The sequence below is a fragment of the Camelus ferus genome, chromosome 8 (assembly GCF_009834535.1).
Source record: "Camelus ferus isolate YT-003-E chromosome 8, BCGSAC_Cfer_1.0, whole genome shotgun sequence".
NCBI classification, from domain to species: Eukaryota; Metazoa; Chordata; class Mammalia; order Artiodactyla; family Camelidae; genus Camelus; species Camelus ferus.
The window spans coordinates 66,032,521-66,048,837 of record NC_045703.1 but is presented as its reverse complement, the minus strand read 5'-3'; the positions used below and the strand labels follow the sequence as shown (position 1 = coordinate 66,048,837).

The window sequence follows — 16,317 nt, the reverse complement described above, 5'->3', positions numbered from 1 at the left end:
AATGACTTTGAGAATTTTTTATATCCATTAATTTTTTAAATTAGCATTTAGAGTAAAAAACAAATATTTTAAGAAGCTATTAGCTGTCTCAAGTACAAATGACTAATAGTTCAGGTTGGCAGTGGCTTTTCTTAAGTAAGTTGTAAAGCAGTAAGTGTACTATGATCCAATTTGTGTTTTAGGTCTGTTTGTTTGTTTGTGTATTTATTTATTTATTTTTTGATGGAGGTACTGGGGATTGAACCCAGGACCTTGTGCATGCTAAGCATGCACTCTACCACTGAACTGTACCCTTCCCCCTAATTTGTATTTTAAAATATGAACTATGTATAAGCCAGAATTTTTTCTAGAATTATACTGCTATATAAAAAACTAACAGTGGAAATTGGGAGTAAGGGTATGTCCACTTGTTCCTTTATACATTCCTATACTGTGACTTTTTAAGGCCTATGGATATATTGCTTTAAAAATAAAAACAAACCAGCATACAAATATCCTATAGTTTAGATGCTCCCTTATTAACCAGGACAAATAGATAAAGCTTCACTGCAGAAGGAACTAATGAGATAAAATAATTGCAAAGTGTTACCTGAACATTTATTAGTGAACCTTCAGGGAAACCTGAGAGCAAGTAAAAATTCCATTTTGTAAACTGCTTTTCTGCATAAAGAACCAAAGTAAAAGGCAGATTTAGAGTCCAGATTTGGGGCACCCCCCTTTCCAGCTGCACCCTGTCCCTGGCGCTGCTGTCTGATGCGAGGAAGGACAACAGCCTCGGGCCGGTGCCGGACCACCCTACCTGTCGAAAGCAGGGGCGTTGGCTTCCAGGCCTCTGTTGAGTCTCAGATGATGGGAGCCAACCTAAATCAGAGAGAAACAACACTGGCAATCCATCCCTCCCTGCGAACCCAGGACGTGATGGTATTCCCACTGGTCCTCGCACTGCCAGCCAGGCCACCTGCAGCAGCCCCTCAGCACCTCTGCGGCCCACTCACAGCTCAAGTCAGCCAGGCCCCAAACCCAGGTCCCTGAGTCTGGCTCTGCTGCAGCCCAATCCTCACTGCAGGATGGACCACGCCAGCTGGAATTCCTCCAAAGACAGAGACAAACTTCAGGGGAGACCATGGGGCCCATGTCGAATCCACAAACCTTTCCATGGTGCAGAGGTGCGGCTAAGCCAACCGGGAGAGAGAAACCGCTCCCAGCCTCTTCTGCAACCCCAGGGACCTTGACTTCCCCCAAATCTGAATTATCATAACTACCTGCAAAGGAATTTTCCTTATTGTTAAGAACTACTTATTTAATACTGGAAGTTTAAAAAACAAACATAAAACTATGTATTGGTATTGGAGCCAGTTTGAGGGGGGCTCTCCCTGGACACATCTGGGACAATCTGAGCAACGAATGATACAAGGACAGTAGTGGATTATAACCTGATGAATAAAACAGGAATCCATGCGTCTATACAGACGAGAGCTGGCTGGATGGGTGGACGGGTGGATGAATGGATGGATGGGTGGGCAGGTGAATGGGCAGATGGTTAGCTGGGTAGGTGGCCAGCTGGGTGGTGGGGGGTGGGAAGGAGAGAGGGCTCTTCCTCACAGTGGAATCCCAACTGATAAATACGAAGGGAGTGGTGAGAAATCATCATCTTATACCTGTCACGGTAAAGAGCTGTTTAGCAAAAATCATCCATTGACCATAAATTTCTTTTTTAAAAATATTTCAAAGTCACTTTTATTAAAAGTTTCATCATTATAACTTAAAAACATGAAATATTAAAGTGAAAACGTGACCCGGTACAAAGCATGAAGTCAAACTCGGGTCATCTGGTTCCAAGCCCGTTTGGAGAGGTGGGGAGAAAAGCAAAGATATTTAAGAAATATACGACTCTCAGGTTCTATGTGAAGGAACCCTTCCAAAGACTTCAAATCACAAAATCTGTTGCATTGACCATAAATCTTCAGGGAAAGTTTGAGAAGGAGTAGGATACTTGCATGGTCTCAAAGTATCTCCCATAAATTGCTTATGAGTTGAAAAGGAAAACAGATTAAGTTTAAGTGGAGAAACTGAAGAACCCCTTGCCCAGGTGATCAAAATTGGCATCACTAATGAAGGGCAGGGGGACACCGTGGGCTTCCAGGTGGGAAAGGCCATCGGAGAAGGACGTGGTCGCTCAGCATGCTGGCCAGGGTTCCATACCCTGAGCCTGATTGTAATGAAACACCAGGAAACTCCCAAATGAGGAACATTTGGTTTACAGAAAAAGAAGGCCTACATTCTCCAAAAATGTCAATGTCAGACAGGAAGGCGGAGGAACCGGTCCAGATTAAAGGAGACTGGAGATGTGATGGCTAAATGCAGGATGTGATCCTGCAGTGGATACTGGACTGAAGGGGAGAAGGAGTCATGATGGACATTAATCACGGAGACCATCGATAAATCCGGAGTCTGGACTGCACATCAGATTAAAGTACTGGGTCTATGTTCCACTTCCTGACCCTGGACCTACCCGTGGTGAGGTAAGAGAACATGTTTGCTCTTCGGAAAAACATCCTGAAACATTAAGAAGTAAAGAGATACAATGTATGCAACCTGTGCTAAATTGGTTCAGAAATAAATAACAGCATATGCGTATGTGGCAAGAAGCTGACGTTTAGTGAATCTGCGTAAACCACGTACGGGAGCACTTTGCGCTGTTCTTACAACTTTTCTGTAGGTCTGGAATCATTTCAAGATAAAAAGTTTCTTAAAACATACTGCTTCATTTTGCTTGGTCCTGAAGGGTGTAAAAGTGGTGTCTTTGGATTCATCCATATCCTCAGACGGAGCCATTGCTGAACACGTGCGGAGTGTTCTTTCATAGCTCCTACCACAGCGGGTAACGCGTCCGTTACTCTTCATACTTGAGGAAAGAACCCATCTGGGAAGCTAGTCTCTCAGCAACAGATTTGGAATTAGGTTTGTCCACAGAAATGACTCTACAAATAAAGTCTACAAATAAAGTCTCAGATTCCTTTTGGTCCTAAGAAACCTGGTCACCAAGGAAAATGAGTCTGCAAAATAAGGCATCTAACATCAGGCATCTCGCTGTTAACCAGTGGGAGAGCCCAACACAGGCTCAACCGGAACAGCTTTATTTTGCATGTACTTCGCCCTTCTTTCCTGATGACCCCCGACTCCTGGCGGACGGGATGCCACATGCCTAATCCCCAAAACCTTCACAGCCCCTGAGTTCGACACCCAGGCTCCTGTCTTTGTTCTGAGCCTACCAGGAAGGTGCTGGTGGAAAGCGGGTCCACGCTCCTCTCAGCCACCTTCTGAGGGACCCCTGAGGACGAAAACCCGGGGAGGGGGTTGCCTGCTCTGTGTCGGTCTGTCAGTCACACAAGACGTCGCCCGGCCTCAGGGATAAGCCGCGGCTGCTTTTAGGCTTGCTCCATGGGAACAAGTAAGAAGAGAATCAGAAAACAAAGTTCAGAGCTCAGGAGCCTGGTTTTTCGTTGTGACAAGTTCTATCCCCAGACGTCACCTCCCTGAGTCATAACCCAAAGTTTCCTCTTCTAAACGGGTGGAAAGTGTGGTCACAGACGACTGGACTCAGGAGTGTCCCATCTCTGTCTCTAAACTGCCCATTGTAAACATCACCTAAGTCCCATTACAAACTGCACACCCAGTCCCGGCCTGAGTAAGTGAGCCAGGCACCTCGGGTCTCCATGGCACTAGGAAGATGGGAAGGGACGGGAGACCCTGAATTCCCTGCCCTGGACGATTACCACCAATCGGGGTCACCGCAGAAAACCCACAAACACACCTACATGTTTCTAACAAGTCAGCACAAGTGCAAATTAATTTGATGGAGAGTGTGCCCTTTGTCCTGAGAACAAGCAGCCACCAGGGTGAGACGCCGCAGGCCCTCGACTGCATCGGCAGGACTCAGGGAAGGCGGGGACCAGAGCGGACGCAGCAGCCCACAGTAGGAGAGGACACAGCCCAGACCCAGGGCAGAGCACCGCCCTGGTCGTGCCTCCAGCTTGTCTCCCTCACCCCAGATTTTCCTTGTGGTCAGGGCGAGGAAGGACCCCTACAGGCCTGCTCCCATCCCCCATAGCAGTTAGTCCAAAGTCACTGTTGAGGACAAACACTGAGACGTCAAGGGGGCCACCCACAGTGAAGGACCAGCACAGTAAAGGGGTAGAAAGGATCCCTGCCGCTAACAGTTCTCAAAGTGTGGTCCCTGGACCGGCAGCATCAGCGTCCCTTGAGAGTGTGTTAGAAATGCAGATGTGGGCCCACCCCAGGCCTCCTGAATGAAAGTCTCTGGGGGTGGGGCCAAGATTCTGTGTTCTAACAAGCCCCCAGGTAATTCCCGCAAGTGCACACATGTGCATGCGTGCGCACACACACACTCTACACGCTGAAGTTTGAAAAGTGCTGGTTTCTACTTATCTTCCTTGTTCCCTTTTTGCTCGGAGTTAGGATGCCTGTGAGGAAAGAAGGCAGCAGGACAGGAGTGGCCCTAGGGGCGGCATCCACACTGCACTCGGTGACCAGGCCCAGGCTGCCCCCAGCTGCATCCCCCTCACCTCCTAAGGTGGACGGGGCTGTGGGCAGGAGGGGGCCTGGGCTGCTCTCTGGGAGGGCATCCTCCCTCCATCACCCTTTGGTCCCATGGCCTCAGGCCTCACATCCAGCCTCCCCACCCAGGCCCTGCCTCCGCCGCTGCCCGGCTCTGACACGGACCCGAATCGCTCCTCTCGGTGTCACCTACTCCTTAGGCCACTGTGTGTCACAGCCTCAAGGAAGCTTCAGTCGAGGATAGAATGAAACCACTGCTGATCCCAGCACACGGGAACTGGCCACGCTGCTTTTTTCAGTCTCCCTCCTCCCCCGTCACCCACCCTCCTCCCCCAGGGCCAGGCAGACACTTAGCCAATTACTCTTGTCTGGTCTTGAAAGTCACAGGTTCCATCCTCAAGACTCCAAGCTGAACCTAAGGGAGCGGCTGGAAAACCAACTGAAGTCCCAAGGCCGCCCGGCTGAGTGAGTTGATGCAGAGACCCCATGGGCACTCAAGAGGGTCCCAGCGTCACCAACAGCATCTCCAGACCTCTCCCCGCCCCTCCCTGCCCCCTCCCCCAGTTAAAGCTGCCGGCCTCACTAATCTGGATCCTTGCAACTGCCCCACCTGATGTCTCTACCTTCGATCTTCACCCTCCACCCGCCCCATGAAACCCTTTAGTGCCACATCCAGGGTGTCGGGGGAGCCAGCTCCTTGCAGCTCACTAGCCGCTGTGTGCACTCCTCTTCACAGCTCCAAGTTCAGTCATGTCGAGCTGGAAATGGGCAAATGCCACAAACCAAAACTTCTCCCTCCTGGCCCTAGAAAAGCTGATTTACCAGCGTAACCTTGAGTGCTTCCCGAGCCTCCTGCACACTGGAGTCACCTAAGAGTCCTCCAGAAGTACTGATGCCTGGCTCCTGCCCACAGATGCTGTGATTTAATTGGACGGCATGCAGCCTGATACCAGGCGTTGGACGAGCTGCCCAGGTGGTTTTAATGTGCAGCAGTTTGGGTACCATTGGGGTAAAATTCAAACTCCTTTGCGTAACATACAAAGCCCATGTTTATCCGGGCCTTGCCTCCAGTCTCACCTCTCACCACGATCCCCGACCTCCAGGACTGCAAGTGGCGAGCCAGCAGGGTTCCCTGGATGTGCTCTGATCTCAGGGGTCGCACCATCTGCATCCATGGTTCCCTCTGCAAGGCTGCCCCCTGGCCTTGGTGATTCCACCTACTCCCTCCCAGGTCAGTTCAGACCCCTACCCCTGCAGCCTGGGTGGGCTGTCCCTCCCCAGAGCTGCCACAAGGATCTTGTATTCACACAACACTGTCATGTCCTGTCACCTCCTCCCCGAAGGCAGGGGTGACATCTGATGTCAGGTGCCTGCATGTACCAGGTGCTTAATGAGTGTCTGTGGGATGAATAAACGGCTTACCCTGGGGTGCGTATGAGGCCTGGGAGATGGATCAGCCTAGGAGACTGGTCCCTGTGCTGCGCATGAACTGAGAGAGGTGAGCACACTGTCACCACACCTCAGCGTCCTCATGGAGACTTCAGGGGAAACCCCTACTCAGCTCTCAGGACTCAAAGAGCCACGCTTCTCCTAATGCAACATGCTTTTATCTCTTAGATGTTACAATTTATGTTAGTAATAACATTAACAGCTACCATTTCTTAGTCTTTTTTTAGATTCTAGATACAGTGCTAAATTCTAATACATGTTATGATATTTCATCCTCTCCATAACCCTATGAGATTGATACTGTTAACCCCACTTTACAGAAGAGTAAACTAAGGCTTAGCAAAGATAAGAATTTTTCCACTTTTTTTTTTGATAAGAACTTTTTTTTTTTTCTTGAGATTAAAACGTCTCAAAAGCATATAGTTCCCAAGTAAGGGAGCCAGAACTTGAACTGGAACGCAGGTCCCTGTAACTTCACAGCTTACGCTCTGAATCACATGATGAGCTGCCGCGCGAGCCTGTTTCTTCCCGCGATGTTGCTGGTAAGCCCAGGAGCTCCCTGCAAGCACACGGGACCCGCGGCCCGCCTTCCGTGTACAACTTTTTCCTGGCTTCAGTTCACTTTCATTTTAAATATTTTTTCCCCTTCATCCCAACCTCATCATTACTTTTCTTTCCACCTGCTTAGCAGAGGTACTGCGGATTGAACCCAGCACCTGTGCACACAAGCACGCAGTCTACCACTGAGCTATTTCCTCCTGCCCCCAACCTTGGCATTACTTTTGAATCTGCTGTGCTGTAATCCACCTCACATCCTTTTTGGAACAAAGAAAGGTACAACTACCCAAATGAGCACCTACAGTGCCCTGCACCGCAGAGCTTAGTAAACTGCCTTTGACAGGGAGGAGGCAAACGCAGGCAAAGAGGGAGCGGCAGAGGGGACCAGCCTACTCTGCATCCTCTTCCAGCTGGCTTAGTCACACAGACCTAGGTCCCCTTTGCAAGACATGTGTCTATATGTGCATGTTATAGGGGAGGAAGACTCTAAAGTGACAAGAGAACAAACTCTTCAACAGACTAACAGTATATACAAAATATACTCTATAACTAACCATACCAGAAGAGCAGTTAGCTTTAAGGGGAACATTTCAATGTGGCTATTTATCAACCGCATAGCCTTTTAACATGAGAAAGATGAATTGCTAAAAATATATGGTTGCTAGAAATGCAGTCAGGATGCAGGAGTTTGTAATGAAGATGCCACGCCTGTGGAAACATGCAGACAAATCATCATCCCACAGTCCTCTCTGCCCACCCGCTCTGTCCCCTCCCTGGGGGAGCCCCAAGAGGGCAAGGGCACAACATTGCCACTTAAAATGCAAGCTCTTCACCCCAAAATCTTTGCCCTTTTCTTCTAACCTAAGTGAAGAAGTGGGGGAAATTTTTCAAAACGGAGAAAAACAACCAGAATTGATCATCATTAGGCTTGCTATTGATGGTTCGGGTAGGGTGACTGAACGCTGCCCTCCTGTCCCCTAAGATGATCTCATCTCTCTTTGATGACAGACAGTATTTAGAGGATAAACAGATATTAATTAGACCCAAGGGTTACCAAACCTGTAAGATTCATGAACACTAAAGCCTTTTGAAACTTATTTTGAAGACACCATGGAGGCTCTGGAGGAACACGGGTGTTATAAGTCTAAAAGATGCCACAGCTGCAGAAAAGGGGGCCACCCAAGGTCCACGGATGCTGGTCCAAGTCAGACTGGGGGACCGCTGATCCACTGCAGGGCCAGGCTGCGTCTGGAGCATCAAGGGGGTCAAGCTGGAGACGGAAGTTAGAGAGGAGGATGATAAGTTTTGTCTGGTTTTTAGAAGAGGGAGACCAGACCACAGGGAGTCCTAGAAGTATGACAGAGATGGCCAAAGAGTTGGAAGGTCCCAGAGAAGATGAAATGGAGAAAGGGGGAACCGCGAAGGTCTCTGAAGGTCTGAGGACTCAGATTTGTCTGGTGTGTCCCCTGGAACACCCCACAGAGAAAGACCAAGTACAAGGCAAGGAGAAACGCGCTAATGATGATAAAAATGGAGCCACCCTACATCGTGGCCTTGAGCCAGTGCCTGGAGGTCAGCTTCTCTGAGATCCTGGAAGAAGGACCCTGAACTGGGTGAGAGAGTGAAACAGGTGAATTTCAATGGGTCCATCCCAAATTCTAAGACTCTATCATGACCATCCCCCAGCTGGGGGTTTCTTACGAATCCTTACACATGACGTGGTCTCCCCCTTCCTTCCTGTATTCTACTCATTTCATCTTTGCTTTTTAATCTTCTAAATACAGAGCTCCAGAGGTTTCAGAAGGAAAACTCTAAATCTAAAGAAAATCAGGTTTCAAAATCCCTTTTGGGATGTCCAGGAGAGGCAAATTACAGAGACAGAAAGTAGATGGAACAGTTGCCCAGGCCTCAGAGAGCGGGAAGGGGATGGGCCGTGACCGCTGGTGGGTCCAGAGTTTTCTTAGTGGTGATGATAGGGTTCTAAACTTAGATTATGGTTATGGTTACACAACTCTGTAAATGTGCTAAAAACCATTGAATTGTACACTTTAAATGGGTGAGGTTTATGTATGTAAATTATATCTCAACAGAACTGTTGAAGAACAAAGCTCTTTTGGGATGCGCCCCAGAGGAAATCTCCAGTTACAACCTTCCTCAGGAGTGCTTCGTTCTGCCACCACTTAATGCCACCAGCTCCTCATACGTCTTAGTTGCTCCTTTCTAATGGGAAGACTGAATGTTAATAAAGCTTTTTTGCACAGAACTCAGGGCCCAAGTGAGACACTCATCTGTCTGCCTCACCAGAGGGCTGACTTGGTTCCTCATCACAGCTGCCAACTGCACGGTGACAGCCATGAGGACAAAGTGCCCATTGCGGATGCTGGGTCAAGTCAAGGGCAGGTGAGCCCCAGGGTGTCAAACAAGCCCAAGCACTGGGCAGGTGGCCCTGGGCCTCTTCAGCCACTGACTGAGGACCCACCGTCCTCACACAGAGCTCTCGGGGAGAAGAGCCAAAGCCATGGAGGCACAGGCAGAGGGGTCTTCTGAGGGCACTCATGTTCCCTCCGGCCAGTGAGGGAGGTCTCAGGTCCACTTGGCCATGACCCTACTGGTAGGAACTCACTGAATGAGGCAGCATGCCGTTCCATTGACGACAAATGTGTTCTTGGAACCACACCCTGAACTCTTCCCAGGAGACAGAGTGCCAAATACCTCTGGCACCGGCCAGAGCCCTGTTCGGGACAGCAAGGTATATTTTTAGAAATCACGGGAAAGCCCTGTGCAATTCTCACGTGGCCCCACAACAGGCACTTCCAAACGCCAGACTGGCAGCACGGCCACTGGGGCCCCCAGAGCCTTTCAGAGCTTTCCAGGAGTCACAACTCTCCAAAGGCATCTTGGGCCACGTTCTCAACACACTGAACTTGGGTCTTACTGGAAGTAACTCCACTCAATCCCACAATGTGGTCCACTTACCTGCAAAGACCTTCCTACCTCACCAGTGAGCTCATGATCGGAAAACCACACACAAAGTATATGTTTCTGTGTTCGACACCACACACACGTGCACACTCACACACACGGTGACAACTCAGCTCAGTCCAACTGGGCTGGGGGAAAAAACCCAGGAACTGTGCCATGGGAGAAACAGGGTCGAAAGAAACAACCCACAGCCATTCAGAAGCAATGAGTGAATACACGTAGACATGCTTTTTCATTACTGACCTGAAGCCCTGGCTGCTCCCAAAACAGCGGAACGGAGCCTCTGATCTGGACAAAAGACGACACTCCATCATCCATGTAAATCGTCTGCACCACAGGGAGACAGAAAGGAAAAGGTATTCTTCAATGAAACCGAGTGTCCTGGAGCCGGGTAACGGGATCCGGCGGCCTGAGACCCGACACCAGCTAGAGTGCAGGGCGACCGTGGGGCGTGAGCGCCCTCTGCCCTCTCTGGGCCTGGCCCCGCTGCTCCCCGACCCCCAGGCCGCCCAGCGCTCTCGGGCTTGCTGGCTGCCCACCAGCCTCCGAGCGGGGCAGGAACTCCCACAACCTTCCCGACCTCCCTGAAAAGCCCAGCAATTCCTTCCCCTACCACAACTTTAGGAACAGAAGCAAATGGGCTCTGGGACTAGGTCAAGATCTTCCTCTGCTGTCACCCTGTCAACTGGCGAAGTAGTGGGCAGCGACTGGAAGAGGACTGAAGGAAGTGAAATGAACCAGCTGTAGCCAAAAGCCCTAGTTGGTGGCACTCGGCGGTCCCGCAACTGACAATGCAAGTCAAGACCCGACCCGAGCTCGTGCTTGGTCCTGGCCCTACACCACGTCTTCTTAAATGTGCCACACAGTCCACACACAGCTTCCATGAATTCCAGTGTGACAGCACCTGTATAGACATGGATGACCCTTACCAGCTAAAGAAGTATCTCCTCCCCACCCCCACACACCGTTGTTTTGGGGTGCACCAGCTCCTCACCTGCCTGCAGGCCCCCGCTGACACCGCAGTGCCGAGGCGTTCTAAAAGGACAAAGAGTCCAGCCCTGAGCATCACGAGGGGGAGGCCATGGCAGTTCTCAGATGCTGCCCTTTATCTGGGTAACTCTACCCTGGCCTGGCAGGGCCGGCCAGGGCGATGCTGCTGGCCCTTTCCAGTTCTTACCGGCCTGCTCCCTTACAGGGTAGCTTTCCATGCAGCTAGATCACACTCAGATCACACATGCATTAGTAATTCTGCAGTGGAGGACTTGAACATTAGACCCTAAGGCTCCCTGGACTCCAGGAATTATAGGAGCCTGTTAGTTACAATGTTGAGCTGAAACCCTACCCTTTAATCCCCAAAGGAAAAATGTACTGGGTTAAGAATTGGTCAGTTTCCAGATATTGACAACCAGCAAATTTGTTGCTCTCCATTTTTCTATTGACAGCAGAAGCAAGCAGGTTGTTTAAACGGCTGCAGGCAGCGCTGGCTACAATGGCATTAAATGCACACAACCCAGCTGCCTGTGGCACATGCACAGGGGATCTCGATCCCTGAGAATCAGCCAACAGCTGGGTAAACACAACTCTTAACATTGCCCAGGATCTGATCTAAGCTAAGGAGCTATTACCCTTCACTTTCTTTAGCATGTGCTAAGAGCACTGCTTACAGCTTTAGACCAGAGGGGTGGGAGCTGAAACTCAACAACCACAAAGAGAAAGGGGCAAAGCAGGAGGACTCGCCACTGGGCACACTCACTTTCCCCTACAAGGCTTTCCACTGAACTTCTGTTCCCAGATGAAGTGTCTGCAAACCAATTTTTCCCAAGTCTGCATTCTTGGGAGGACACTCACGGTCATCCCAACCTCCCTCGATTAATCAGTGGCCTTATCTTTAGTAGTCAAATATTTATTTCTTATCTTTTGTTTTCTTTTGATAAACTAGGGGACTTTCTGCATGGTGAGTCATGGCTGCAGAGCAAGCCTACAAGGTATGGCTCCCAGCAGAGCCGAAGACTCCAGACTTTTTCCCAGGGAGACAGAGATGCCCCTGCACACACATGCATATACACAGCACAACTGCAACACAACATATATGCGTGTGCACACATACAACACAGACATGCTTGCACGCACACACACACACACACACCCATACATACAAACGTGCACACACACACAGCCTGCCCTGGTTGTTTCCCCTTAGGAAAAATGTAAACGCAAGGTGGGAGTGGAGCACCACCCTTTTCTGGCTCCCTGAGACTTTGACTCAGGAGAAGCCCGTTTGCCCACAGAGAGTCCCCATGTCAGGGAACCAGCCTGTTCTGCCTGGTGCCATCATTTGTTTGAATGACAGCAGCACTGCAAGCTGTCAGCCCCTTAGCAGGGGGCACAGGCTGGAGGTGACCTGAGAGCAACCACAAGAGGGGCCGAGCTGTCCCCACCAGGCTCCTTCCCACCAGGGGCTGGGTACCAACGCCTCGAGGTCACCGCCTGCCACCCTCAGGCATGGACCCGGGGTTTCAGACCTTGCCGTTTCTCTAAACACCGGGTCACAAAGCAGGTAATACTTTGCTCCCTGAATGAACCAGCCTCGCTCTGCTGACTCACTCTGATTTGAAGACCTCAGGATGCGACGCACAATCTGCTCTGTCACCATAAGCAAAGCCACCAAGACCACACATGGAGGGCACACTCAGCCCCAGGACAGCATCCCAACCGATCGGCTCCCGGGAGTCCTAAATGACAAACCTCAACAGGGCCACAGGCAGTCTCCCTCCGGCTCCCTGTGAGTCTGCCCTCCCTGACTGAGCTCGGCATCCCTCAGCTCCCATCTCTGACATACCCTTAGGAACCCTCCCTCGGAGGTGGCCAGGACAGGAGGGAGGCAGAGCTGCCTCTCAGCAGGAACACTGGGAAGTGTGTATTCCACTTCAAGAAAGATTTTAGTGTTTTACAAAAAACAACTCAGATCAACCTAAGCACCTCTACTGCTACAAAGAGCCATCAACAGAACCCCGTGATTCCAGAGACAGGCAGCAAGTGGCTTGTACGAGCAGGAGCAACACGAGTTTCTTGTACCTCTGGGAGCAGCTTCTTCCCTTCAGCCACGTCTGCTCCTGCATCCATAAACCTTTTAGAAAAGGGGGTGATGCAGCTGCGGTGGACACTGCCTGGAGCTGGTGTCGGGGAGTGGCTCGTGTTCCATCACAGCTGTGCCATCAGGACGTCTGTCAGTAGGATGCTTTCCAAAGAAGCGCACGCCTTCAAAGCTCTCCTCGATTTCATCTGTGTCTTCCTCTCCCTCCGCGGCTCCCCACCTCCCTTGGTCCATCCCCCTTGTCCTCCGATGGCTCCGATCTCCAAAGTCCTCCCCCAGCACACAGGCCTCTCCCTGCCCTCACTTGCTCTGCTATCCTTCCGTCTCTCTTTAGGCAGGAGGGCTGTGGCTGAGCACTGACTGTGGGAGGCCCCTCTGGAGCGTGAAGCTGCCTGTCTGCAAGGGCCAGCTGGTCTGTCTCATTCCTGCTGGGTTCCCACCTGGCAGGCTCTTAATCAGATTCGGCCGAGGGGCTCAGGATTTGCAAGGACAACCCTGGAATCAGCTCTGGGAAACGCCCCCTCTCCTCCCCTGTGGCCGCCTTCTCCCCTGCTCCCTCTAGCCAGGGGGTCACGCTGTTTAGGGGCCTGGATCCGGGCTCCTCCTTCCTGCAGTGGAGAGCACACGTCACTGCGGAGCAGCCTGAAACAGAGGCACCCCGCAAGGAACTGCTTTGGGTGCAAGGCTGCGACCTCCTGCCCTGTATGTGTCCATGAAAACAAAATCACCCTGGGGCTCGCTGGCAGCCCCTCGGTCCAGGTGGGACGGCAGTGTACCTGTCAGCTCACCCGCTGCTCCTGGGAGGAAAGTTGAGGTGAGGCCTTACCCAGAGCGCAGCCCGGAGGAGGAAAGGGAGGAAAAACACAAACTTGGAAGGCCACAAAGGTTGCAGGAGTCGAGAAATCCCTCCCTATGCCCAGGAAGGGAGGCAGGTGGAGGCAATTTAGGCAGCAGCGGGGCTGCAGGCACCAGGAGCTGAGGGGCGGGCCGCTGGCGCCTCTAAGGTGCTGGAGCGGACAAGGCCCCGCCCCCAGCTGCAGCACGTAAGGTGCGCGCGCACAGGCGACAAGCCCAAGTCACCAGGCAAACTGAGGTGAAGCAGCGGGAGCAAAGGCCCAACCCTAGTCTGCAGAAAAACTAGAAAAGCAAGGACAACAGGGAGATTTTTCATAAAGCTACAGGGGCCGCACTTAAGGACAGTCCTAGTCTAGCAACGTCCAGTGATGTGCTTGTGATGGACTGAACTGTCCCCCAGAAAGCTGTGTTGAAGTCCTAACCGCCAGCACCCCGGAACCTGACCTTCTTTGGAGATAAGAGCCTTTGCAGATGTGATTAGTTCAGAAGGTGAGGCTGGAGAAGGATGGGCCCTTAATCCACAGGACGGGTGTCCTTATGAGAAGGGGAGAAAGACACACGTTGGGAGAAGCCTCCACGTGAAGATGGAGGCAGAGACGGGGGACGCTGCCAGCCCGGCCACCGGAAGCTGTAAGAGCAGGGACGACCCGCCCCCAGGGGCGTCGGAGGGAGCTCTGCTCACACCTTGACTTCGGGCTCCGGCCTCCAGAACTGTGAGACAATACGTTTCGGTAGTTTTAAGCACCCCCTCCCAATTTTGTGGTACTTGTCACAGGAGCCCCAGGAAGCCACTACTGCCTTCTCATCTTTTACGAACAGACAGACGGTGATAAGGACTTTCCCAGTGACTTACTCGACAAGACACAGTAGATGAGACCCCAAATTTTAAATAAAACTGGTTGGAAGCCAAAACTCTGGGGAGCACCAAACAAACTGCTCTCGGCCCAAGGGCTGGATGGGGAGCGGGGCTGAGCCGCACGGGCCGCCCGGGGAAAACCGCTTAAATCTGGTTCAGTTACGAGGTTCACCGTTGGTGTTTTGCTTTGTACAAATATGCTTGGCACCTTTGGCCCCCCCAGTTCCCAGCACAGCACCCAGCCCAGACCACCCAAGTGATAAAGAATGAAGATCTGTGGGATGAACTGGAATGGTCTGAAGACCAATAAATAATACAAGGATAAAGACAGGGGTGGAAAGTGGTAAGGAAGGTGGGGCATGAGACATGAGGAAGCTATTTCCATCACGTAGACGGGAATAAGGGGGAAAAAAAAAAGCCTCCAGTCGGGGGCCCCATTTTCTGTCATTTTTAACCAGATACTTATCTGCCAGCCTCGTCCAGGTGCAGGGGAGCAGACAACGTGAGCCAAAGTCGCAGGCAAGGAACTGCCCCTACTGCTCACCTTTAGGCTTCTGTCCAACATCCCTACTCGGCGTCTGACCCCAAAGGACCCTCCTCCCCTCTGAGAGCCCAGGCAGGTGCAGCTCCCACACAGAAGGAGCTGAATTCAATTGGCTCAAGCCCCCGTAGGACACACCTCTCACAGCTGCAGCAGTAAGAGGGGATGCAAAGCCACATCAGCACTAAGTGAACACAGGCTGTTTGCAGCCTGACAACCACAGCGACACCGCACCTGCGCCTTTCACAGGCTTTCCTTTATGATTTATTCCACCTGTTAGTCTGCACGGCGGTATTATCCTACAGATCGCACGGTAGAAAAAGTAAAGCAGTTGTAAGACAACATCTCTAGGATTGAGGACAAAATTCAGGGGGAGAAAAAGCCAATGAGAAGTTAAGCAGATGGTTCTATTCCACGGAGCTAACAGCAACTGCCGCCCAGCACGCAGATTCCACAACTCCCAGCTGCTGAGACCTGCTTCTAGGAGGAAGCTTCCCTTGATTTAGAATGAAAAATAACTGTTTCTTCTCTCATCCTTCCATCACTGGTCTACTTACTTTGGTCTTAGAAAGCTTTTGCAGCGAGGAGGGTATATATAGCTCAGTGGTAGAGTGCATGCTTAGCAATGCACCAGGTCCTAGGTTCGACCCCCAGTACCTCCTTCAAAAAAATAAAACCTAATTACCTCCCCCACCAAAAAAATTTTTTTAAAGATTTTCAAATCCTATTGGTTCATCCATCAGCTGCTCTCTGAATAACTGCCCCTCCTTCACAATTATGGCAAAAATACCTGCTTCTTTTTAGCTGAAAATAGCTCACAATGCAGCATTTTCCCAGCATGAGAAATGAATCAGAAAAGCTACACCATGCAAAGCAGAGGCCACATTTGCAGACAGAGCCCCAGTGACAGGTTCTGTTCTGTGAGAGTGAGGAGTCACATTCATCAGAAACTGCCTCCAGTAACCCCCGAGTAGAAACACGTGTGCCCGAGTGCACCCGAGCTGAACCATCGGGCGCCACGGGCTGGCCTGGGCACTGACCTGCTCTGTCTCCACGAAGTTGGACACGTGGCCCTCGTCATTCACGCCGCGGGTGTGGAAGCGAGCGCCGGCGCGCTCGCAGCTAATGCGGGAGATGAGGCAGGCCTTGGCCTGCTTGTGAGAGGCGTACACCGTGCGGATGGCCACCACCCCGCAGATGACCTTCAGCAGCCAGTCACAGCAGCTCACCTGGTGCTGCCTCAGGGGCACGTGCAACAGCTGGTTCCTGCAAAACAGCCCCACAGCGACTGGGGTCGCCTCACATCGTCCAGGAAACACTGTGCCCAGAGCAGGGGGAGGGGCCTGGGGGCCGGCATTCCCACACTGCTCATTCCCTGTGAACTCTGCACCTGGGACATGTGCC

General features: G+C 51.4%; 1 protein-coding gene across 4 annotated transcripts in view; it reads right to left on the bottom strand.

Annotated features, from left to right (window-relative positions):
- Positions 1 to 16,317, bottom strand: part of SYNJ2 (synaptojanin 2) — an 89,923-nt gene that overhangs the window by 34,233 nt on the left and 39,373 nt on the right. For all 4 annotated transcript variants that reach the window (XM_032485253.1, XM_032485256.1, XM_032485255.1 and 1 more), the window contains exons 4-6: positions 15,954 to 16,179; positions 9,811 to 9,894; positions 800 to 861 (exon numbers count right to left, since the gene is read on the bottom strand). In XM_032485253.1, the coding sequence (XP_032341144.1) occupies positions 800 to 861; positions 9,811 to 9,894; positions 15,954 to 16,179 (372 nt within the window). The remainder of the gene's footprint in view (positions 1 to 799; positions 862 to 9,810; positions 9,895 to 15,953; positions 16,180 to 16,317) is intronic.